This window comes from Diadema antillarum, unplaced genomic scaffold, assembly GCF_040938485.1.
Source record: "Diadema antillarum isolate AM-2024a unplaced genomic scaffold, OU_Dant_1.0 scf00000207, whole genome shotgun sequence".
Classification (NCBI taxonomy): Eukaryota; Metazoa; Echinodermata; class Echinoidea; order Diadematoida; family Diadematidae; genus Diadema; species Diadema antillarum.
In genome coordinates this window covers 1,271,537-1,296,687 of record NW_027271096.1, presented here as the reverse complement: position 1 = coordinate 1,296,687, position 25,151 = coordinate 1,271,537, and the positions used below count along the sequence as shown (strand labels likewise).

The 25,151-nt window shown below is 40.4% G+C and overlaps 1 protein-coding gene across 1 annotated transcript in view; it reads left to right on the top strand.

The window, feature by feature from the left end:
• The window catches only part of LOC139724112 (uncharacterized), a 121,606-nt gene that overhangs the window by 85,078 nt on the left and 11,377 nt on the right, over window positions 1-25,151 (top strand). The window contains exons 6-11 of the mRNA XM_071635314.1: window positions 13,560-13,745; window positions 15,593-15,692; window positions 16,399-16,549; window positions 17,503-17,724; window positions 20,875-20,992; window positions 24,003-24,196. Of these exons, the coding sequence (XP_071491415.1) occupies window positions 13,560-13,745; window positions 15,593-15,692; window positions 16,399-16,549; window positions 17,503-17,724; window positions 20,875-20,992; window positions 24,003-24,196 (971 nt within the window). The remainder of the gene's footprint in view (window positions 1-13,559; window positions 13,746-15,592; window positions 15,693-16,398; window positions 16,550-17,502; window positions 17,725-20,874; window positions 20,993-24,002; window positions 24,197-25,151) is intronic.

Here is a 25,151-nt window from a genome sequence, read left to right as displayed (position 1 = left end):
TTCAGTGAATGTTGTGGTTGTGAGAACGTATGGTTTAGGTTCATCATATGCCATCATTTAAAAAAAGAAAAGAAAATAGAAGTTTAAACCTTAGAGCATTTGGAAGTGATCAGCCACATATGATAGGCAACACTCAAAGACAAACCACACTCAATATGATGTGGAGAGACATTCAAACTGAAAGTTACCCAAGAATATTGAGAACCTTGACTTCTATATGGAATTGATAATGTCTGCTCAATACTAAATGTGTCTACTAGAACCGGTACAGCAAGTTTAATGAAACTTCGAATGTTCAGTCCAAGCTCGAGTTTGACTGGGACCGGAGAAGGAGGACACATTCTCCTTGACTGTTTGATATTTGACATGTTATTTTGCCAAAGGTTGGTCCCCTCTCAGTTTGAGCAAACAATGACAAGTATCATATAGGCATGTAGGGGGATATGTGCCCTTCTTGCACAAACAATTAATTGGCTGCTGGTACATAATAGCTTTTTTCCAGTCACACTGAAATATATGTACATGTTTGTATGTGTGATAAATGTGTAATGATTTTCTGCGCCAACTTGTCTGACAGGTGCATTTGTAGCTGAAAATGGTGGCATGAGTTCAACTGGGAAAATGAGCTGGCTGATCGATGTTTTTCTCAGAAATTTCTTGTACCCAGCTGCAGACATCGCAAAACTTTGTTAAGAGTAATCAATAAATGAAGTTTCCCTTCTGTACAGTCATCTGGCCTCAGGGGAGAACCAAATGAAGTTTGGGAGTCAAATCTTGTTTCCAACATTTACTTACCTCCCTTTTCAATCGTCCTCCCTTTTCAGTCTTCAAAGCATGGATGTTTGAGTCCCTCCCTCCCTTCGAGGCTACTTCCTAAAGAGATATTTGATTTGTTGTTCCTTTGGAAATTGAATTTATCTAATCTTGAGGTTTGGGGGACCGGTAGGGATGCTGACTTGGAAGTGAATGAATTTCGTTCTGAGGCCCAGATAGAAAGCTCCTTGCATTCTTGTTTTTATGTTTGTTTATGTTTTTCTTTTTCAAAATGCGGAAACGAGTTACTGTCCAAAGTTGCTTGATTGTGGTGAGTAGTTTGTGTTTCAGTGATGTTTCTTTGTGTGAGGAGGGTGAAATGATGATGAAGATGAAAAAGGGAAATGGCCAAGGACAAAATAGGAGGAGAAGGAAGAAAGAAAGAAGAAGTGAATGAAAGGTAGAGTGAGAAACAAGTAAACAAGGAAATAAAATCAATAGAATTAGCGAGAAAAATCAAGTCTTTCTGTCGGTTTGCTACATTAAAGAATGCCCCTGCAGAGTGATGCATGTGCTCATCATCTTGATTGAAATACATGTATATCATGCTCCTGACCAGAATGTCCTTACTACTTACGAAGAGGGAAGGGGGGGGGGGGGGGGGGGGGGGAGTGGGAGGGGGGGGGGAAAAGGGGTGGGGCTTCCTCAGGCCACCTGCCTGCCTGGCTTCCTTCTCTGGTTTCTCCCCTCCGGTCAGTTCCTAATCTGCCGTCCTTTCCTTCTCATGATCCTTCTCCCTTTCACCTGTTTACTCTATCTCCTCTACCTATCATTATTTCACTCCCTCCTTCTCCTCTTCCCACTCTCTCTCCTTCAATCTTGCCTTGTTTCTCTCTCTCTCTCATTCTCTTTGTTTTATCCATATTTTCCTCTGTTTTGCTTTGTCTCTTTTGTAAAGAGGCCATAGAATTATGTGGGAATATACATGGAACAAGATTATAGCGGGATATTAATGTGATGAAATCAAAACATCCTGATTAGTTTAACAGAAGTAGGTCTGGAAATGACTGTCATGCTTGTGTTGTCTTCCTATGATTTTTTTGGGGAAAAAATACTCTATGCTGCAGCAAATAATGTAGTGTTTATGACTGTTGAAAAGATTGAATAATCTGATTCTTATGTTGCAGTTTGTTTATCATCTTTGAAATACAATATGGAACTCGTACTCCCTCATCTGATATACATAATATGCTAGATCACTGTGTACTATGTACTAATGGACGAAACCCCTCCCTTAAAGGGGATGGTTAGTAACTGATAAGTGGGAATCAGTGGGAATGCTGGAGGATGATTGTTCCAAGCCTTGTGGGATTCATTTAAGAGTACATTATATATCTATTGTTGTGTGAAAATTATTTGCTTCAGAATGGTCTAATATTCAAGTAATGTGCAGTTTAATGTTTCCAGGTTAGCGTGCCTGGGCAGTGACGGGGCATTAATCTTCACATTATTTGAATGTGAGACTGTTCTGAAGCAAATAATTTTCACACAACAATAGATATATAATGTACAGTCAAACCTGTCTATAGCGGCCACACAAGGGAAACAAAAAAAGTGGCCGTTATAGACAGGTGACCGCTTTAGACAGGTTATCCAACTATATGTGTGCATTGCCTATACATGTGCATGTATCATCGTTGTATACATCTATAAGCACTTAGTGTAGGACATACATGTACATGCGTAATATATGTATGCACACATGCGTTTCATGCATTGAACAATGCCGGCGTTTATGAAATTGTTACACAGTAGCATGTTGTACAGTCGTGAAGAAAGCTTAACAGTAGTGCATTATCATGACTGAATAAGTGATGAATGCAGCGGTGGCGATCACTGAACGTTGCCCATGAATGACTGGCACGGCCACAAACCAGAAAAACACGCTGAATTACCGGGTCTGTGGCCGCTATAGACAGGTTAAAATCTACCGAGGGAAACAAAATTTGTGGCCGCTGGCCGCGTTAGACAGGTGGCCGCTATACACAGGGTCTTAAACAGGGCTTTTCTCTCGGGGGGATTTTTCAGTGGCCGCTATAGACAGGTGGCCGCTAAGGCAGGTTTGACTGTACTCTTAAATGAATCCCACAAGGATTGGAACAATCATCCCTCAGCATTCCCACTGATTCTCACTGATCGGTTACTAGCCATCCCCTTTAAAACAAAGTAATGGAGCACATACTTATTTTTTAGATTCTTATTTTGTGCTTCTCTGTGCTTTATATTCAAAGTGTCAGGCAATGTACTAGTATTTGTTATTCTGTTGATTTATTTCTCTTAAATTTAGCTGGCATATATGCTTTTATTTTGTAACTTTTTTTGCGGGGTGGGGGTGTGGGGGTGGGTGAAAGAGGAAGAGCAGGGGATGGGGAAGAAATAGGGTCAGATTAAAAGATGTTCAACCATTGATGAGGAGCAACCCTGATTGAAAGTAAATGTCCTCCATGGGCAAAGGGATGTCTGTTCACATTTAAAGTCTAATTACCTCTGTAACTGGTGCCTGCTTACATCTGTAAGGACATCCATCTGTATGGAGATTACAAGGGGGAGGGGAAGGAATAAATTCCTGACCGTGTTTGGTGGAGGGTCTCATTGAAATGATGTCTTGATTCATATCCGTGCCATCCTTTGCAATGGATAGTGTCATCCGCTACAAAACTCCTACACTCCCCCTTGCCTGACTTGCTTAGGGAAACTAAAACCCACTTTTGGGCAAGTAAAATCAATGTCCTGTTACTTATTAAAAGCATGGGACCTTTGCCCTTATGCATTTGAATTGAATTAAATAATGCTCATTCAAATTAACAGTTTGATTTTGCTACAATGCGCATTTCTCATAGACACCTGTCTGAGTATACTCGGAACTCGAAAGTGCAAGTGATATCTTTTCTAATGTCCTGTCTTTATGGGTGGAATTTGGCCATATACCTGTATCCTAGGATTTGTGGGAAAAATGGAAAGATAGTTAAGAAAATCCAAATCATTTTGTTTTTAACCCCTCAAGCAGTACAAACACATGAATAGTATATCTTCCTATGAGAAGATTATGGCTTGTTTGCTTACACAAGATCTGTGTGCAAGTGAAGATGCTGCTATGAGCCTGGCTGAGTTGAACGTGTACTGTGTAGTGCATTAATCCAAGTGTAAATCTAACAGCTGCTTCACTGATGGGCCGCGTCGCCACCGATGGACAAGGCTATACAGCAAGGACATGATAGAGAGTCATCCGTGAAATTTAAGTCTGGCGTGAGGCAGCTGACATTTGAAAAATAACTTACCTCAAGTCATTTGACTCTCTTTCTCTGTCAATCTTTGTTTTGTTTTTTTCAACTTGTCTCTCTCTAGCTCTCGCTTTCTCTCTTTCCGTCTTTCTTCTCTCTATCTCTATCTCCCCTTTTCTTTGCCCTTTTGCGTGGCTCATACATCTTTTTTGCAGTGTTTGTCAGCCGATATCAAGTCCGTCTGCAATTCACTGCTAATTTTCTCTTTGATCTCTTCCCAATATGTTACAAGGTGTATCTTCATTCTTATTTTTGCTCTTCTGCCCTTGTTTACTGAAGGTTATAGGTCATTCAAACCATATATCAATATTGTTTTCTTTAAGATAGTGTACTGTAAAAGCTCTTGTTTTCAAGAGGATTTAATTTTGAGAATTTGCAAATCACTGTTGGGCAGCAAACTTAACAACATGCAAAAATATCACCACTTACTAGGGTACAAACGTGTATGTGCAACATCTTTGTGCACTTTACAATAGGCTCAGTGTCAAATCGCAAAGACAATATCTTGCAAAAATATCTTTGATGTCCTCATTCGCGAAAATATCTGTACGTGAAAATAGTAGCTTTTACAGTAACTTGATTTGTAATGGCTTTGAGTGGCAAGCTGGGTCCATGAGAAAGTTTGCCAGTGTTCTTGGTTCTTGTGAATCCAAACTTGTCCCATTTCTGATAGATCCCTTGTAATCTCGACTTCCTGTCCCTGATGCCTGTGAAGTGGTGACTTCAGTCCCAGTTGATCCTCTTCTGCTTATGATGCCTTTCCGATCTGCTCCTGATCGTGCTTTTGTAGTCAGAGGTCGGTGGTGGGAACGGTCAGTCTGTTGATGGTCAGTCCACTTGAGTTGCATAAGTGACCATCAGAATTGTGAGACATGTCTGTCCATGATGAGATTGCTCGAAAGTTTGTATTATGTGACCTGACTAATGTTTACTTTTAGTTAACAAGTGGCCATGTCTTCAGGCCAAGCCCAATACTGTTTTGAATGTGTAGGACTACACTGTGCGCCATTTCACATTAAAGGACAAGTTCACCTTCACAAACATGTGAGTTGAGTGAATGCAGCAATATTAGTAGAACACATAAGTGAGAATTTGAGGAAAATCGGACAATCCATTCTAAAGTTATGCATTTTTGAAGCTTCTTCTCAGTCAAGGCTGGATGAAAAGACTACTATAGCTTGTGATGTCACGTGTACAACGATATAAAGAAAGAATAAAGAAAATTCAACATATTTCAATGTTACTCGCATAACAAAAGAAAAATCAACTTCTCTCTTTCAGAAGTCAGGGGGAATAATATTACCCTTAATATACATCAGTAACAAGTCGAATAAATGTGCACTTTATTCAAAAAGTAAAGTTTTGTGAAATTCTCTTTTTATTTTCCTTATATCATTGTACGCATGTGACATCATACACCGTAGTAGTCTTCTCATCCAGCATTGACTGCACAGATACTTAAAAAATTCAGAACTTTTGAACAGATTGTCTGATTTTCCTCAAACTTTCACTGATGTGTTCTGCTAATATTGTTGCATTCTCTCAATCCTTATGTATATGAAGGTAGACTTGTCCTTTAACAGCAGCATGCAAAAGATGTAAAAGTCTAGATGACAGGTTGATGTGGGGGATATCCATTATGATAAAGAAATACAGTTCTGGAGGATGCGTCCATAGTGGTATCCATAAGGTTATCCATTGCATAGTAATTTCAAAGTCTATTATACTACTTATATAGCCAGGGCCCCATTTTATCAAAAGATATAATCATTTTTAAATTTCCTTACCACAAAGGCTACAAAAGTCTTACCATAGAAATCAACTTTATAACCAATTTTAAATCTTCATAAAACAGGGCCCGGGACAGACATTTTGTTAGCCTCTCAGTCAGTCATAGATTTGAAACCCTTTCACCTCCATGTGCTAATTTCTTTTGTTTCTCATATCATTTTTCTCTCTTTCTCATTTTCTTTGCTTTGCCTGTCATTATCATGCCAGTGAATCTATCATTAGGAGATACCTCAGTGAAAGTTGGGTCATCTCTTAAATCAAAGTATAAGAATGAAACAACTCCATGAGCTCTCTGATATCATATGAGGATGAGTAAGTGTAGTAAACATTTGCAATCCGCATCACCCATCTTCCTCACATTAGTCCTTTTCATTTCCATTTCTTCTTTTCATAAAGTCCCCTGCCAAATGTCCCTGTTCATCATTCATCTCCATTTCTACATCATCACCCATCTCCTTGATCTGCATTTGTGTGTCCCCCCCCCCCCTTTCATATTTTTGCAGTAGAAAAGATTCCCCAGTCAGGTGTCCACAGGGGGTTTCACACTGAAAATTAAGTTGTTTATAATCATGGTTTAGAACAGGGTTCAAGGTAACTACAAAGTCAACCTATAGGTACCACCTAAGCTGTGTTTTGCAGGTCAAAATATTTCCATTACAAATGAGAACCCACTGTTGAGCAAATAAACTGAATTGAAAGATACATGCAGACCAGAGTTGGTCTGGAGGCTTTGAAAACATGTCCTTTAGAAATGTGATTCAAATTTGCATTCAGACTTATGAAAAGAGGAAAAAATGAGAAATATCGAATAGCAAGAACTGTGTTTCTGAACAAGTTTAGAGACAGGTCTGAAAGCCCTAGAAATCTGCAATCATGAGTAAAGCTTCTGGAAGCACCCCAGAGGGCCAAGGCAAATACTGTAGTGAGCCATCAGCTTCATGTCGTTTATTGGAGGCACAGCTCTGGACTTCAGTTGAGCCATGCATATTTCACTTCATTTTTGAGGGAGCAGTATGCAGCGATTGTCGTTTGACCAACCAGATGAGGTTTATTATTAGGCTGAGTATCTCAAATTGCACTTGAGAAGTGAAGACCCAAATTTTGGTGGATGTCTCGCTGCCTGTGATGATTTGGGTCGTGCAGCTGGTCAGTATGATATAGGGATGAGGGAACGCTATTCCCTCGTATGGTCACTTATTGTCATCAGGCCATATTTACCCAGAGTAATTGATATGGCACGGCATATTGAATTCTTAGCCCCGGTCTGGACGTCATTGATTTTACAGGTCAATCCCAATGAAAGAGAAGACAGAGGGTACTATAACTGAGTGAATTAAATCAAACAGACTTAAGTGAATATATGGAGATGTGATATGCTTACAGAAAAACAACAAGCCAACTAGTTCATATTTGAAATGGGATAAACTGTACCTTTTGCTCATCTGCAGTTGATGAAGGTGTCATTTAGGATGTAAAAAATTGTTTGTCAGGATGTTTGTATGGCTTTACAATATGCATTATTTGTTATTTCACTAAGTCATCATATTTCAGTGATTGCCATCTTCATTAATCAGTTGTATTGTAACTATTTCAGGCTTCAGACCACTCCCAAGACAATATGTCTTGCTCAATTGTATTGCCTTAACTTCCTCTTGGCTTGCTTTGCTTCCAGTTACTTCAATAGTCATTCTTTGTGAAAATCTGTGGGTTTGTGTGTGTTTTCAGTCACCTTTTCAAATGAGCCCCTGAATCTATGCAGAGCATGTTTTTATTAGAAGTACAGTGGAAAGGTGAAGAAGTCACATTGCTGTCATTGATCTGACAAATTAATGCTGGAATCTGCAACAGCAGTGTGTTTTTGAAGACTCAGTGAGTGCATGACGGTGCAAGTGATGCGCCTGTCGGATAGAAATCGTGTATTAAAGCCAGCTGTGTATCCAGATCTGCAGCACACACCTAGAGGATCCTTCTGTGCTTCTCTGGGAGGAAACTGTTGCCATGGAAACATTCACCTCCACAGCCAGCAGGAAGAGATGGAAATCTGTGGTATCTCTCGGCCAGCTATGATGAGGGGAAAGGACCGGAATGTTGGATCAGTTCCTTGCACTCAGCCGGACACAGCTTCATCCTGGGGGGAAAATAGTAAAGAAAAAGAAGAATTGCATGGAATTTTTTTTCGGTGGAGCCGAAATAATTCATAAGCACAACTTTGGCTGAGCCTGATCTTGCTGAAATGGAAGCCCTTTACACCTTTGTAGCTGGATTATTACGATTGAAGATGCTGGACTTTGTGTTGAAGGAAGTGTGAGGTTATTTTAAAATGAGTGTAATTCTGCAGGGTTTGTCTGCAACACTGGAGCTTTCCTGCTGAGGTTATCCAAGTCCTTGATTTTAATTGAATACTTGTCATGAGATTTGTTGTTTCAAAAAGAGAGAGAGAGCAAGCAAAAATAGCGTATGAATAAATCCATCTTGAATTTGTTAGTCAAGATGGAATTTACGTTCCAGATGACTTCATGCTAAATACAAGAGAGCTCATTAGTATTTCAGTAAATCCTACCTCCTCGAAAATTTCCTTGACATTTTTTTTTTTCTTCAAGAGGTTGAAGAGCCTCTCTCCTCGTTTCTTGTGGCCTACCTCCTGTAGACATCTTGGCAGACAATGAAAACTGAGACTACAGCTAAGATAAGTGAGGGGGAAGTAGTGACGTACGACCCAATTTGTTTAGGTAATATTTAGCAAATTAATCACAACAGTGAAGACAGAAATACGACAGCCATATCTCGCGGCGAGAAGAAAACGTGTTGCTCCTCCGTTGATTGCTCTTGTTCCATGTACCTTTGGAAGTCCGGATGTCAGACTCAAGAGAAATCGTGGGCAAGGATCACGCTTGAAGACTATCAATCTCACGGCAAGTTGACTGTGACGTCAGAGTCTCCATCGCTGCGTGAAACAATGGTAGCTTTTCACATCTCTGATATTCTCTCTCTCTCTACAGTCTGTATCTCAAAGATCCGACAACCAATTAAATCCCCCGCTGATGCTTATCGTAGAAATCCCTGAATATCGGGTCATGCGTTGATCGTGACATTTCCAGAACAATAGGAGTTCATGTCACGGGGAAATGTGCCAAGTTGAAATCCAGTACCCCCTCCTCTCCACAAACCTGTCTGTAAGATTTTTGTATTCAGAGCTGATATTATGAATCACAATAGTGTGACTTATTGCCCTTTCGCAGAATATCAGATCAACATACAGGTAACATGAATACAACATACCGAGAAATAGTCTCCGAAAGAGCAATAGCAACACTGAGTGATACAGAGATTTTGTATTGTATGAAAACAAATTTCCCTTCACTTAGAAGCATTACAACCAGAGTAACACTTTAATGAATTTGTATAGAAAGATAGAGAGGAAGAACCATGGAGAAAGCTATGCTTTTGACTTTATGAATTTAAAGGATAAGTAAATTATGTACCATTTTGAATACTGTCAAAGGAACTTTTAGGAATTTTATATCTAGCAGTAAAGATGGATCTGTCTTCTTTCAATCCGTGAATTCCTTCTTCAAAACATAATGTTACAAGTATCAAATAGTTGATCTTTTCAAAAGCATTTAAAAGCACTGCATGGTAATTATTGCCACATTCAGGATTCCTTCATATTTCAAGTCAGCCACATGTGGCTCATCTGCCTGCTCAGAAATAATTTCTACGAATTTGCTCTGTGTCAAAAATATTGATTTGCACTTATGCCCTCATCCAGTGGTTGCAGCCCTATCCCACCAGTATCCAGTAATGCCATCGCTGACAACTTCAGCAGTATTGATCGGTTTGCGGAGAAAAATGATCATGACTACTGCCTGCAATTATCATCACGCGAGTCGGCAACCTTTGGCATGCTTTGATTTCCTTGCTGTGTTTGCTTTTGTTTGTTTATCTGTTTATTATTGCTAGACATAGAACTCCATCTTATTTGAGGCACTTTTAGGGAGTACGTAGAGGGGCCTTCTTGGCTTAGGATGGTGCTCATTCTTCGGAGTCTCCCTCATTCAGACAAATTGATGTTCTCTCTTGATTTCTTTCATTTGTCTCGTCCACAAAGCTTTGATGAAAGTCTGAACATCATTTCTGGAGATATTGGGTAAAGGGGGGGAGGGGGCTGGATGTGTTATGGAAGGCAATTTCATCTCTGAAGTAGACGCCAGCGTGCTTACCCCATCTCGCAGATTGGCATAACGGTCAATTTAGTTCCCCCAGATATGGTCGCATCGTCCGTTTATCAGCGATGCATGTGCGTGATGAATGTGGAAGCAGTCTGTATACAGGGAGAAACTTTCACGTGGCGTGTGCATGGTGCAGCTCCGTGTGATGCAATAACCCAAGGCAATGGAGGGGATAGACAAGGTTAGTTGGAGTCCTTTGGATGAATTACCTCCATACACCCTCAGATAGGACTTGTGTCAAGATGTCACAGACGGATGATTTGAAGCCCCCCCCCCCCCCGTCCTCCTCCCCAGTCTATCTCCCTTGCTCTCTCATCTTCTCCCCCCCCCCCCTTTCCAAAGGAGGCTTGCATTTGCAGACTAGCCACAAACTGCACTGAATTGATTTGTTGATTCTATCTGGAGTAGATGAGGGGCTGTATATCGGGAGGTAAATTCGGTTGATGAATATATTCGTGTCCTCTCGTGGAGTGGAGAGTAATCTCCATATATGTTGTACTGTCCATTACCCAGCAATACAGAAACTGTGCTCTGCCTGCTCCATCTCCCGTTGGAGTAGATATGACTGTAAGATAGATTACAAGAAGCTAAAAGGGCAAATTGAACACTAAATAGAAGCTTTGTCTTTGTGTTGTCACTCCTTCAAATCATTTAAAGTTGGTAGGTGAATTTTGAAATGCCCTTCATATACCAATGTCCTTAGATGTATTGCCACATGTGAAAGTCTACGTTTTATTCAATGTTTCCTTGGCATTACATCAGGTTTAACTAATAGAAGCAATCATTCAAATTATTTTCAAATGGACTTTAAATGTATCCTGGCCACATATATGGACTCCTATCTGAAGAGGATTAATATTATTATTTTTTTTAGGTTTTTCTTATTAAACCACAATGAAAATAATGACCTGCTTGCTTTTATGTCTTCCTTACACTAACCTGCATACTGGAGGACTGGAATATGAGGCACAGTGTTGTCATCACCACATAATAAGGAGGCATAGCTCTATATCTGTGAAGTAAAAATATACAGACATATACACACATGCTCACATTTCCTTACGCCAAAATATTCTCTTCCTGCCAACTATCAGCAGTCAAAATAAGCAAAAAAAGGGACTGGTTGGTGTTATGGGATGTGATTCACCTTTGTCATGTTCTTCCTCCATCTGGTTTTCTGCCTTACCGTTGTGCGTGTTGTGTGTTCTCTCAAACGGCTTCAGTCAGGGATATTGTACTGTCTCACTCCAAGTAACTGGGGATACATTTCACACCGGGTATATGCCCCTTTGCTCAGAGTACTGTATATGCCATATATTTAGCGAGTCTAAATTTTCACAGATCGGGACTCTCCAACGATTTCGCAAGTGGTTAAAAATTTGTGATTGTGTAGTACAGTCAGAATGGAGAAATGTATACGTGTTTATCACATTCATACTGGGATCAGAGTCAATAATTTTGTGTGTCTTTAAATTTGCGAATAACACCTGACTCGCGAAATTTGCGAAAATAATAACCTCACATAATATTCGGCGTAAACAGTATTTAAAACCAATGAAAAGGCACCCTCTCAAAACCCTAGGGGTACCTTTGGGCTATATAATGCACCTGCCCGTTGTGCATATTTAGGACCTGTATGTAAGCGAATAGTTTTCACAGTTTTCAGAGAGGGGAATTTGAAAATATTTTATCCACATATCCTTGATTGTTGTGTATGCACCTACATGTCATGTATACTCCACATGAAGCCTGATTTTGTACTTTCCAAACTTAGTTTTAAAATGTTTTTATGTTCTTCAATTTGAATTAGTCAATTTATTGGAAACAAGAAAAAAAAAATTTCTTCCAGAAATGAAAAATGGAATATGCGCGGTCACCTTGAGGAAACTATCATATCCCCGGTTGGAGCATCTTACAAGCATGTGTGTGTGTGTGTGTGTGTGTGTGTGTGTGTGTGTGTATGTGTGTGTTATTCCATTTCACTCGGTCTTCCTGCTCTCCTGTTTCACAAGATGTTTCATGCAATTTTGAAGATGAATTAGACAACTTATCAGTGAGTCATCTTTTCTGGGTAACTTTGAGGGGTTCATTAGGTGACAGATACATGTACATGAGAAATCACAGGTGTCTGTCATATTATACCCCAAAGATTACTCCATTCAAACATGATATAAGCTGTTTTTTTCATGTACAAATATTTTTGCAAATGAGGGGGTCACAGACATTTTTGCAAGATGATTTTTTTTTTCGTGAATTGACCCTGAGGCTGTCATAAGTGCAATATTACCCTTGTACATGGCGACGTTTTCATGTGTTATTAAATTGCGGTCCAACAGTAATTTTCGAAATTTGAGAAAAATAAACCCTCATGAAAATAACAGCTTATACAGTACTCAGTAAACAAAGCAAAAATAAAATAAATGAATAAAGAAGAGAGGAAATAGCATAAGTACTTGGATGTGTCATTACCAAGCTAATGATGGACATCAACAGATGCAGTCTTTATTTTCAGACTTGGAATGAAAGTTGATGATTCTGCAGGATCAGTAGTTTGATCGTTGGAAAACAAAGGGATCTTCTTCTTACCAAGCACTTTGACTCTGGCCAGAAACTGTTGCATTGCAAATACCATGAAGTTGCAGAACTGGATGTACTTCTATTCAGTTGTTACTGGAGATGATGGTTGCTGTGCAGTTTGTAGAGTGTGTGCATACATGTATTATTTTCCCTCAGTGAGATGTGTGGTAAACCAAATCCAGGCCAGCTGCAGCTGATATGACCACATGAGCCCTGCATGGATTTTGATTTGAAAAGAGCGCATCAGCGATGTGACCTCCCTCTTATTTTCACATCTCGGCTGTCAAGTATCGACGTCTTGTCTATGGACTGATGGTGTAGACAACATTGATTGCGCAGATTATATGCAAAGGGCACAGTGAAAGCGCCTCAGCCTACACTGAATCCCTCTTCTATCCTTTAGTCTCTTTCTCTATAGTGTTCTTTGATGTTATATCATCAGTATTTTGTTTTTCTTGTTGCTGTGTGGAGTTTTGCTCATACCTCTCTTGAAAGTTCTGTAGGACTTAAAGTTGCAATAATGAATCTATAAGTTATTTCAAAGATTAGAAAATGTGGAAATTGTGGGAAAATTTGTTGATTTAAGGACTTATATATGCATCTCAAAGATGTATTATTGAAGACTGTTGACAGTCTTTTCTGTGTTTGTTGTTCATTTCTTATTTTTTGTATATGTGTTTGTGTGTGTTAGTATACCGTGCATATCTGTACATTCATGGTATAAAGAGAAAGCAAATTAAAGGAGTCTTGTACTCAACAGCAGAATAGAACAGCTACACTTAGATAAATGTTCTTTGCTAGTTATGATTTTTATTTTCTAATCGTTCTATTCCCCTCCCGTTCCCCCCTTATCTCTCCCCCCATGCAGGCAGTCCCCCTGCTCTGACGCGCCCCACCCTCTGCACCTCGGCCTGGGAATCCCCTCTCCACCAGGCCGCCCGCAAGGGGGACACGGCCACCCTCTGCCGACTCATAGAGGAGCAGCACGACCGGACCTCACCAGAGAAAGATGGCTCCACTCTCATCCACGCCGCCGCCTATGGCGGACATGTAGGTCAGTGTCACCATCTCTTCCTCGGTTTTCTGAGATGAAAACATAGTGGGAGGGGGTTGTCACAGAAATCTAAGATATTGTGGTACACTATTACTTCCTGAAAACAAGTTTTTGAGTGTTACCCTGCATTAAATCCTGCAACAACAACCTGTGTGATGCACTCTATGTGACCTTTATAGATCGTCATTTGCCAGTGCCCACTGTGAAAAGTGTTGCTACTTTGATTGAATTAGATATTTTAGTCTCTTCTCTTTCCATCAAATTCATGAGCAAGACATCAGTGGACATTGACCTATAAAATTTGTCAGCTACCATATGTGAGAGGTTCTGACGGTATTTCTTGAACATGGCACCTACATGGTAGGAAATTAATTGGACTGCTCCTGCGACAGACCAGAATTTGTTGGAAGTACGGTGATTCACCCTATGCGGATCTTCGATAAGTAGTACAACTATTAAAGCCGACTGACTCCCTAGTCACTGTCTGAGGTGTCAGTAGGGCAGTGACCGATGCAACAGCCAGGGAGAGATCATTAGCGGAGAGTGAGGCGAGCACAGTACGGTGGGCTATCTTGACGAAATCAGCGGTTCCTTATCGCTTCATCTCTTCATGGTTACTCATGTTCCTCCCTCCCCTGCAGGCAGCCACATTCCTCACACTCTCGGTGCTGAATATCACATGTGTGTTGGGGAAAAAACAAATACTGCAGAATGACATGACCAAGAACATGGAGACACACACTTTCAGACATAGAAACAGACAGACACAAACACATACATTATTTCAGACACACGCTCACAGACAAAGACATACATGTAATGTTAGGCACACACAGACACACATACATACATCCAGACATTTCAGAGGTACCCATATTATACAGACACAAATGGCCGCAGACATAATTTAACGCACAGACACATACACACACACACACACACACATACGCAGACCCAAACAGACACAGACATAATAGCAGTAACACACACATACGATTTGTATTCAGGCACACAGTCACCAACGTACTCTCAAACAAAGGCATAAGGAAGAGATGCCACTCTCTGTTCTTTGAAAGTGACTTGAGTCAGGCACGGTATGAGTTAGTCATCTTAGTCTTTGATAATCCACTGCCAAACACTTGTAATGAATTGCCAAACTTTTGTAATTAACTCATTCAACAGATGTCAGTCCTGGAAATTTTCCAGTGGGATTATGTCAACAAACTTAATTTCAAATTTATGAAGTTCTTCCGTCGAGATGTTTTCATTGCAACTGATTGACAAATTGCCCTACATCGACGTAAATAAGTACTGAATTGATCAGTGTTGTAGTAGTAGCCATGATAAAAAATCATGGGCGTACATACTCGAGCAGGATTTGAACCCACGACCTCCTGATCACCGGACAGGCGTCATCTCCACTAGACCACCGAGCTTTCGCCCGACAGATTTTTTATCATGGCTACTACTACAACACTGATCAATTCAGTACTTATTTACGTCGATGTAGGGCAATTTGTCAATCAGTTGCAATGAAACTTAATTTCATTGATATGTGTCATCACACGTCGCTGAAAAATATGACTGGCATGAACTCAACAAACCCATAGACTGTATTTTCTGTGGGTTTGAATCTTCAGATAAATCTGGTATTGAATCTTCAGATAAATGAATGAATCTTCAGATAAATCTGGTATTAAGAATATCAACCTTTGGTTTCCAGTATTGATAAATCATGATTTTCCTACTTGATATATTTTGTGTACATGCGTTTGTGTATAATAATTGAGAGATTATTACAACTGTATAATTGATGATCATCTTCCTGTGGTCTTGTATCTTCACAGATAGTTTAGATTTATTAGTTACCCTAGGAGAAGACCCCAACACAGCTCAAGCAGAAGGGCTCACCCCCCTCCATGTAGCAGCCGGAGAGGGGCATGAAGGGTAAGTCGCCTCACCCCTCCATTACCTCAGCAGCCCTCCTATTGTCTGATACCCATACCCCTCTTTGTATGCAGAATGAATCTTTGTCAGCAAAAGTCACAGATTCACAGGGGAAAAAAGTCATCTGACATGCTCCAAATGTCAACAGATGCTGTTCCATCCTTCCCCTCCCCTTTACTAAAAGATAAAGAGCTTTCAAACTCCACTCACAGTATTAGCATCAGGTACCCAGATACTTTATCAATGTACACGTGTATGTCACTCATTAGATTATAGATGAGATACCTATTGGCAGTGTGCATGTGATGCATAGCTGGCAAGTTTTCCCAACAAAATCAAACAATCTTTTTGCATTGTGACAAAAGGAAAGGTATTAAGAGCCTCCCTGAACTGATGACTTTTGACCACCCATTGAGATGCTAGTAACATGTTTTATGAAAAGTAATTCCTGAGATTTTTGAAAACCTGTGTGATTTTGATATGTGTATTTTGGCAGCCCTGGCTGTGGAAATTGTGAATTCCTAAGGTGATTCCATTTGAATTTAAATGAATTGAAATTATTTCTTGTATTTCAAATAGCAGCAAAGTACAATACATATCACTGGACAGAGCAATATCAAAATCATTGAAATATCATAATATCATTGAAATCAATGTTGATGTTAATCTCATCCTTTTGGTCTCTCTTGCATTTATTGACCTTTAGGTGCGTGAGGTTTCTGCTTGAGCATGGTTCCACCCCCCTGTGCAGCGACTCCCAGGGGTGGCAGCCCATCCACTGGGCAGCGGCCAGTGGCCACACCTCCTGTGTCAGAACCCTACTGGACAACGGTGCCACTCGAGACTGCATCACAAACGTAAGACACCAGGAGAGCAAACCAAGATCTCACCTGGACAACACTGGCCTTTATGTAGTGACTGTCCTGAGCAAAAAACAAAAAACAAAAAAACAAAAAACAAAAAAAAATAGAATTTTACTGTCTTAGGTTGCAGCTCACTTAAAACACACAATTTATGATTATCACCATGTCTGCGCCGTCGTGCATTTTACATAAAGAGAGAGCAGTGCCTGTGGCTTATAATCTTTGTAGGGTAGATTCAGTAAATGACATTAGAGTGGTTTGTTAGAAATGCGAACAGATTTACCCCAAAAGAGAGCATTGCCTGTCACTGTCAAGATAGTATTTAGGGTAAGCATAGTATGCCATGTCTTGATTACGCGCTAATTTTTAGTCCCCACTTTCATGTCATTTGTCAGATTTCTGTAATATCTTTCTAAATCTGTAGCTGTCACATTTGAGTTTCTGTTCAGAGCAAGTTTTACTTGGGTTAGATTTTGAAATTGAGGCTTCATTGTACACACCTCGCACCAACTCTTTCTCTGTGACTTTGCATACTTTCAGGATTTTGAGACTGCTAGACTTAAAATTTATGCTTTCTGTAATTGTCTGTCAATGTTTCATTTAGTAGCAATGGAGACAGTTTTTTTGTATACTGTAAGTTATCTACCTGTTAGCTGAAGATGATTGATTAATTGTTGTGTTTTCTTCCAATTCCATCTAAAAGGAAAAGCTGCACAGAGTTGTGTAGGTGTTGTTAATGCAATTGCACATTCGTAGTAGATCAGGTCTTAAATCAAGACAGAATGCGAATGCAACAATTGTGTCTTGCGTGTTGGTAGAAAATAATGGATGGCCTCAAAAAACAAAAGAAGAATGAAAAAAAAAAAAGAGAGAGAGAGAAGAAAGAGTGGGAATTAGAGCTGTATAGACTGACAGCAATCTTGACTACATTTCCTCTGCCTTTGCAGATTGGCTGGACGCCGTTCCATGCGGCGGCCCGTTACGGCCAGATGAGCTGCCTGCACACGCTGCTGTTCCACCTGCCGAGCAGCGAGCAGACAGACATCCAGATGCTATCCCAGATCAACCAGGAGACGACCCACCAGCCTCCCGTCTCCTCAGACCTCCTCAATGCCATGGATCACGACGGGTGGACCCTGGCTCACATCCTGGCATCCACCGGACAGAAGGTGGGGCACCCCTTCCCCCTTGGGGTGGAACTCGTTGATCTTTGTTTATCCTAGTTCGGCAACATCTAAAAGTCACATGCCATTGTCATCTATGAAGGAAATTTTTATGCGGCGGAGAAGTAGCAAGGAGGATACGAAACTTACTGAAACGGGAAAAAAAAAACTTGTCGTGAAACTCACAAAATGTGCAGGTGGATGTATAAGGGAATATGGTATTTTTGCTGCTTTTGCTACAAAGGGATCTCCAGACTCAGAGCTGCCAACTCATGTGTTTTTATGATTTACCCTGTACTGTATATACAGTATGGTGGATTTTTTTTTTCTACATCAGAAATAAAGATATGTGGGTTTGAGATAAACACAAGATTTTTTCAGACATTTGATTTAGCATGCTAAATAAGTTACCCGTTTTTCGATCCTCAGATTGATTATTGCCTTCTGAATATGTTTTGAAGTGTACATCAGTATGTATCTGATTTGCAGTGGTTTGACGTCCTGTAAATATTACTCTTACACCAGATGCTCCTTCGTAGCATTGACGCATGAAAGCAAGTTTTTTAGCATGCATTTCAATTCATGGCAGCTTAATTAAAAGCTGAATAAAAGTCTTGTTTACAACATAATTCCCCCAAATTTACAATGCAAGTGAGAAGTAAAACAGTGTCCTATCTGTTTGTTTGTCACAGTGACAAGGAAGAAATCCAAAGTAAATACCACACTTGTGCAAGCTATTGTAATCCAAGAGTACATATGTGCAAGAATAGGGGTAGGTCATAACCCCTCCAATCATTTGTGGGATTTACAATGTTTAAGGCTACCTCCAAAGAATCAATCCTTGGTCTCTGTTCCAAGTCGTGCTTCTCCAAGACTCTGGGAATTTGCTTGAGTCGAGCAGTTTCTCCTCTGTGTCAAATGGAGGATGCGTGTTTGATGCGTATGAGAAGTACTTGAGCCGAAAGCATTTATGGTGTTATATTTAGCAAGTCTTAGCCGGGCTCCGGTGCGCGAGCATCTCCAACGACAGGCATGATTTTCTATCAATTAGGACTCTTCCTGCCCCCGAATCTGGCTCTTCCTGCAACGAAGCTGTCTCCCCGTGGTTCCTGGATGCTCGGAATATCCAGCTGGCTTCTCGTTGTCTTGTCAACGGCTTGGCCACTGAAACCCCCCACCCCCTTTTCATCCTTCACTGCTATCCAGCCTTCCACAGTCTAAGTAGTTAGCATTAATCAGATCTTGCTGTCTCACTGCACAATCCCAGTTTTCTTGAATCGACTATCTCAGTCGTAAAATGCTCCTGCAATATCTGTGAACTCCAAGACATGTAGTCAAATCTTGGGCAGATGGCTGTAAAAGCTGCAGGAATTTACCCCCAATACCCTAGATGTTCAAGAGTTGACTATGCTCCGTTTATTCCACCTTCGAAACAGAACAACGTCTTGTCAACAGAACGATGCCTCACATATTTGCCCCATTGATATCCATCCCCTCCAAATCAAATTGTCAATCTTCAAATTTGTCTCCCAAATATTTGCTCCCCCTCCTCTTCTTTTTTTTTCTCCGCTCCACCCCCGTAATTTCATTGCCAAATTTGTCTCCAAATTCTCCCCCTCAACCTTGATCCATGACCTGCAGTAGCTCGCTACAGAGGACCCTCAGGGATGGATTTGAGAGTTGATGCAGCCCGAAAGGTATAAACAACATGTCATCAACTTCAATCCAACATCCATTAACTCGGCCCCAATGCCTACTGTGTGTGCTTGGTTTCATTCCAGAAAGGATAGTTTGATACTGACACTTGGCATAGGGCTGAGACAGAGTCCGTCAGTTCAGTGGGAGGAGGAAAAGATACCACGTGACAAGTTCTGTGCAGGCAGATAAAGTGAACATGACAGCTAGCTATGCAAGCAAGGGGAAATGAAGCCGTATGAGACCTAATTTGAAAATTCCTGCCAGTTTTTGATTTATACGTAGAGATTTTTGCACTCAATTCCATATCATAAATGATGGTGAATTCTTGCTGATGCTACATGTTAGCAAGTGCTGTGATACATTGCCATCATTAAATTGTCAGTTTGTAATGGATGCAGCATATTTTTTCTTGTCAGTGGAAAAAAGGTATCAAAAGTTGTCATTACTGTTATGATTGCAGTAATAAACTGTATATAGATCCCTTTATTGTGAAAGTGGTAGTTCATGTATTTAGGAATTTCTGTTTCATTGATTCAGCAAGTTTCATTCATGTCATTCTAGATTGACCGGAGAAGTACCATTAACACTTCTGCTGTGTCTAACTTGCTGTTCCTGTCAATGAGAGCATTTGATGTACACATGTATACTGGTTAAGGCTCTGGACCATTACATAGGAGATCTTAGATTCGATTCCCTGCAAGCTGGTACAGCTGTTAACCTTTTGTCAGGCTTCGTGGCTAAGGTGTATATCTTCCATTCTTGCCAACTTACTCAAGATAGTCCATTACCATGGAGAAAGGTGAGGCAAGGGGTGAATGTGTGATCGTCTAGTGTCAGCCGCTTTACCTTTTCAGAAATGGATCTGCCTCTTCATGCTGAAGCACGCATTGATGAATAATTCTCAAGGCATACATATTTACATCATTCGTGTTTGGTATGGTACTTGACCAGCTGTGTATCGATTGACCAGTCTGAACTAACAGATTGTCACGGCATCTTCCATTATTATTTAGTTGCACTTAGTTGCACAGAGGTACTTATTTTCTTTCATAAAAGGAGATTCTGCATTGTGAACTAAGATAATCACTTGCATAAGATCGGCATGCCAAGTGAAGCCTGAGTAAATGATTAGCTTGCTGATTCGCTGCTACTACCCGAGAGTGAAATTGAGATGAAACATAAGTTAACAGAGGAAATTTCAAACCAAAGTCTGTAAAAGGCTCTGTGGCAGGTACAGCTCTCTCATGCTTATACCTCTCCAACAGTACAATCTCACACAAGATGGCATCAATATCCTTTGATACCCTGGTGTATACAAGTGTAAACCTAGTAATGCTGGGGTAATGGCAATGGCAGGGGCCAGGGATAGAACAGTGGGTTCTTTGAAGAGACTACCCTGGGCGAATAAAACCATTTACTCACATTTCATCATGTTATTACTGTTTTGTTTGTTGACAGGAGATGCTCGTAGCCCTCTATCAGTACGGCGGAGTCCACCTGACTGTGCCGGACAGACGAGGGCGCACTCCTCACAACGTTGCGACTGACTCGTGCAAAGAATACCTCAGCAGTATCAGTAAGTATTGTTTCTTTGTTATGTCACAATGAGATTGTGGGCTGTGTTTATGAATTTGCTGAAAATGAAAGCCTCACATATCAGGCAAATTACAGGCAGTGCAGTATCAATCTCGTAGGAAATTATGAAGAGCTCTTCAACCCAGAACACTTACATCAGAATTTGGAACATCTTAATGGCATTTCATTTATTTTTGGTCCTGCAGAAAATTATGTTCTTTTTCCTTGTGAACATGCACAAATGATTTGTCTTGGCCTGAAGAAAAGAATGCTCATGAATAATATAATATGTTTAAATGATCAATATTGTACATGATTGAATTCCTAGACTAAAATACAGCTCAACCCAAAAGAGACTTGATACATGTATGTAAGGAAACAAAAGTTATATCACAGAATGTTAAGTTTTCAATATTTCAGAGGTATATCCGAGATATAACTTTAGCACTGCTTGTACCCTCATCCCCTCCACCTTTTCCAGGTGAAGCTCAGTGTCCTCTTCATAGCTAATAATCACCCTGATTTTTTTTTTTTTTAACAACGTTATTAGCACTGGATTTCAGCCGTGAAGGCTGGACTTTAGGGCTTAGTAAGTGGGAAGGAAACTAGCAATAGGATGAGCTCCATATACATTCTTGCAGTCTCGTGCAGCTGGGGGGATAGAGGGCAGATGTCCACTAAGGGAGGGGGGAGTCCATGTGAGCACAGAAGTGTCAGGCTGATAATCCGAGTGATCTCTCGTCGATCGCAAAGATATTTTGTGACAATCCACAAATATGCCGTGACTTTGTGCTGGTGCCACAACTGCCCGTCAGTGACCCGCTAGATGTCCCTGCACTGGTCTGGTGTGGGAGGTTGCGTGATGTTTCCTTTAAACCCCGGCTCACCAAATTGTCGCTGTCAATTTCCTCCCTGTTAATCCCCCCATTGGCTGCTGATACTGCCTGGTCACTGATACCTACTCTTCTAATTATCCACATTCATATTGTTTCTGTTTTTTCCTCTTTCCATAAACAATTACTTTGTAATTAGTTAAACAGCTGATAAACTTACTGAGGTTTTGTTTTGTTTTGGTGTCTCACTTGCGAATGCACGTTTCTACAGATAATAATGACACTATTAAAGAGGAGATATCATAATGAATTCAAGCTATTTTTAAACATTCCAACTATGAAAACATTTGCCACAGTGTGTGTAGTATGTCTCTATGTACATGTATGTACAAGAGGGTGAGAGTGTAAAGTCTTGATTGCATGCTTCCAGTATTGAATACAAATATATGTCATGCAGCTGTATGGCAGGTGTGCATTTACAAGTGTGAACGTCTTTCTCACAAGTGGATGTGGGGTGTTAATTATCTTGCCCTCGTTCACACATACTTCCATTATAAGTTATTCTGTATTCACTGGTGTGTTAACTGCACCTTTTAGCTGAGGGGAATAGCCTTGATATAAGGGATGCAGTTTGATACACATAACAGCCAAATGTACACTCACAAAGACAGTCTGTGTGTACTGGAGCTCATCCTGATAGTGTTTATTGTCAGAAGTGCACAAGGTAATAGTTTAGAGTGTATTGGGGCAGTGCATGTCAAATGGTAGCCCTAGAATTTAGGGCAGCAGAGTGGCAAGCTGCTTTTCAGTTTCCATTTTCTCCTAGACACTGCATGGCATCCATATTCATGGCCATAGTAACTAACACTTGACTAACTCCAAACTGATACTAGATGTATTGAAAAGATCTGACATGCAGGTGTATTCAAAGTTGTCACAAGTCCCAGTGTTGTCATGCTTTTGTGGATAAACTGGCGAGAACTATGGGGGTGCAGTTCATACACAGGTATAGTTAAAGCACAGATGAAAACGGTGATAAGATGATATATCATTGTCATATGATGCAATCCGTAGCATTTGGCGTCAAAAGAAATGTCATATTTTGGATTCTGTGTTACACATATTTTCTTAACGCGGTCACACCGTTTTGTGTTTGTATGCAGTGAATATGTGGATAAGATGTTAATGTGATGAGTTTCTCTCACTAATTTCATTTGATGTCCTATACCTAAAAGAGTTGTTTTGGTATGATATGCTGTTTTAGGGACTGAGGTAGGATGGAACTTGTATTGATAGCGGTTTGAAAAAATAAAGATGGTGGATAGTCACCAACAGCAAAGCCTCACTTATATATTGCAACAAATTCTGTCAAGCAATGTCATGGTAGTTGATGGATCTCATCAAGGCACTTCTATAACCCATCCTTCAATTTTGCCCTGTGGTGATGGCATTGACAGAGGAAGAAGATAGAGCAATATCTGTCAAATTGAAGGGAGGGGGTTTAGGGTTGGGGTGTGAAGACGATGTCTCACAAACCTGGGGCATGTAGCAGCAGAGTCTGTGTCAGAGAGAATCCTGTGGTTTCCAGTGATCTCAGCAATCCTAATTGATGATTTCTTGTTGGGGGGATTTTCAAAATGCCATCCCGGATGCGTTGGAGGTAGTGCCTTCCCCACATGATGCATCGGAACCGGGGGATACAGGTACATCCTGAAGGGATACGGATATATCCCAGCTCTGTTCTAGGAGCGGGGCTTTATGCTGACTTCAGCTCAACATTGAGTCAATTCAGCGTGATCCACAAAATCTGAAGTGCAGAGATTAGATTAGGCGTATTGTGGTGATTTGGAGGAAAGAATTTGAAGTATGTGTCAGACGATTTTTGTTGTTGTTGTTGTATCCAAAAGTAAGTGTCAAAATTGATATCCACATGCCACTTAATAACAAAATGAACCTCATCTTTTTCATGTTGCAAACATTGCGGAGTATGGTCTGGCATTAACCACTGTGGTGTATTGCTTGCTTGGATGTGTGTAAAGCTGGATTGTACCCTGTCCTTATGAGTTCAACACCGAAGTTTTCCTGAGTACACAAGGTATTGATATCACCAGCTACTGTACCAATGATTATTAATTTTTTTTTTTCTTTTCATCTGTTTCCTATGCATCCTCTGCACAGCTGAAGGGAAGACGATCCGTGTTATCCTAGACGCCAGCAAGAGTTCAACGCCTTCCAATGACCTCTCGCCTCACCTGCTGGGTCAGAAGGACCAGTCCAACCAGTTTGTGATTGGTCAGCTCTCTGTCCTGGCGGGGATGACATGGGCAGCTTTTGACCAGTCCATTGGCTCATTGTTAGCCAATAGCTGTAAGGTATGACTCTGACCTGACTTGTTATCAATTTATTGTCGCTCTGCTATAGAATTATATTTGGATGATCTTTGCTGCTGTTCATCTTCCGTTTATATTTCAAAAAGCACTTCAATATTTTTTAAGATCATTATTGTTAAAGACATGAGAATACGTGTGCGCATGCTTGTGTGTGTGTGTGTGTGTGTGTGTGTGTGTGTGCGTGTGTGTGTGTACTTTTTAAGAACTGTTGCATGTACATGTGACTAAAAGCATTTTTTACATATTCAACAAAGACAATTGATGCACATTAGCAGTTAATGTGATGAACACTTGTAGATTTTGCAAGACTGCTTTTTTTTTTTTGTCATCTGTTATGTATCACCAAAACAAATCTCTTACACAAACAGTTGTGGATCTTTGAAAGTCATAACTTCTGATCTGATATCAATAGTACAGTGGCCCCCAGTGAATTGAGAGTAGTTGAAAAACAATTTTTTTCTCTAGTTAAAGGTATTAGCCCACATTTGTAAACCTGCAGCAATTGGTCTCATAGTTAGCATGGAGTTTGGGTATGATTGCAGTAACACCTGTGCAAAATTTCGTTCCAATTAGTCCATTACTTTCATAAAAATAAATGAAAATGCACCGTATGCATGCGTATAACGCTCGCTAGCTCCGGTCCACGTACGTACTACATGCATGCGATACATGTGTAAGTTACATGTATGTAGCTAGCCCGCGCTCGTAATTCGATTTTGGGTCGGGTTGACCCGGTTTGAAAATTGATTTTAAAAAGATGATTTTCTCTCTTTTATCGAATGGTATAGACAAAGAGCAACAGGTGAGGTATGTTACTGTTATAACTTGTACTTGAAGTCATATTGGACCTGTTTTATGCAGTTTTGATTTTTGTGGGTTTGCAAATGTGGGCTAATACCTTTAAAGCTAGGCTCCCACTGTAGTGGTTCCCGATTAT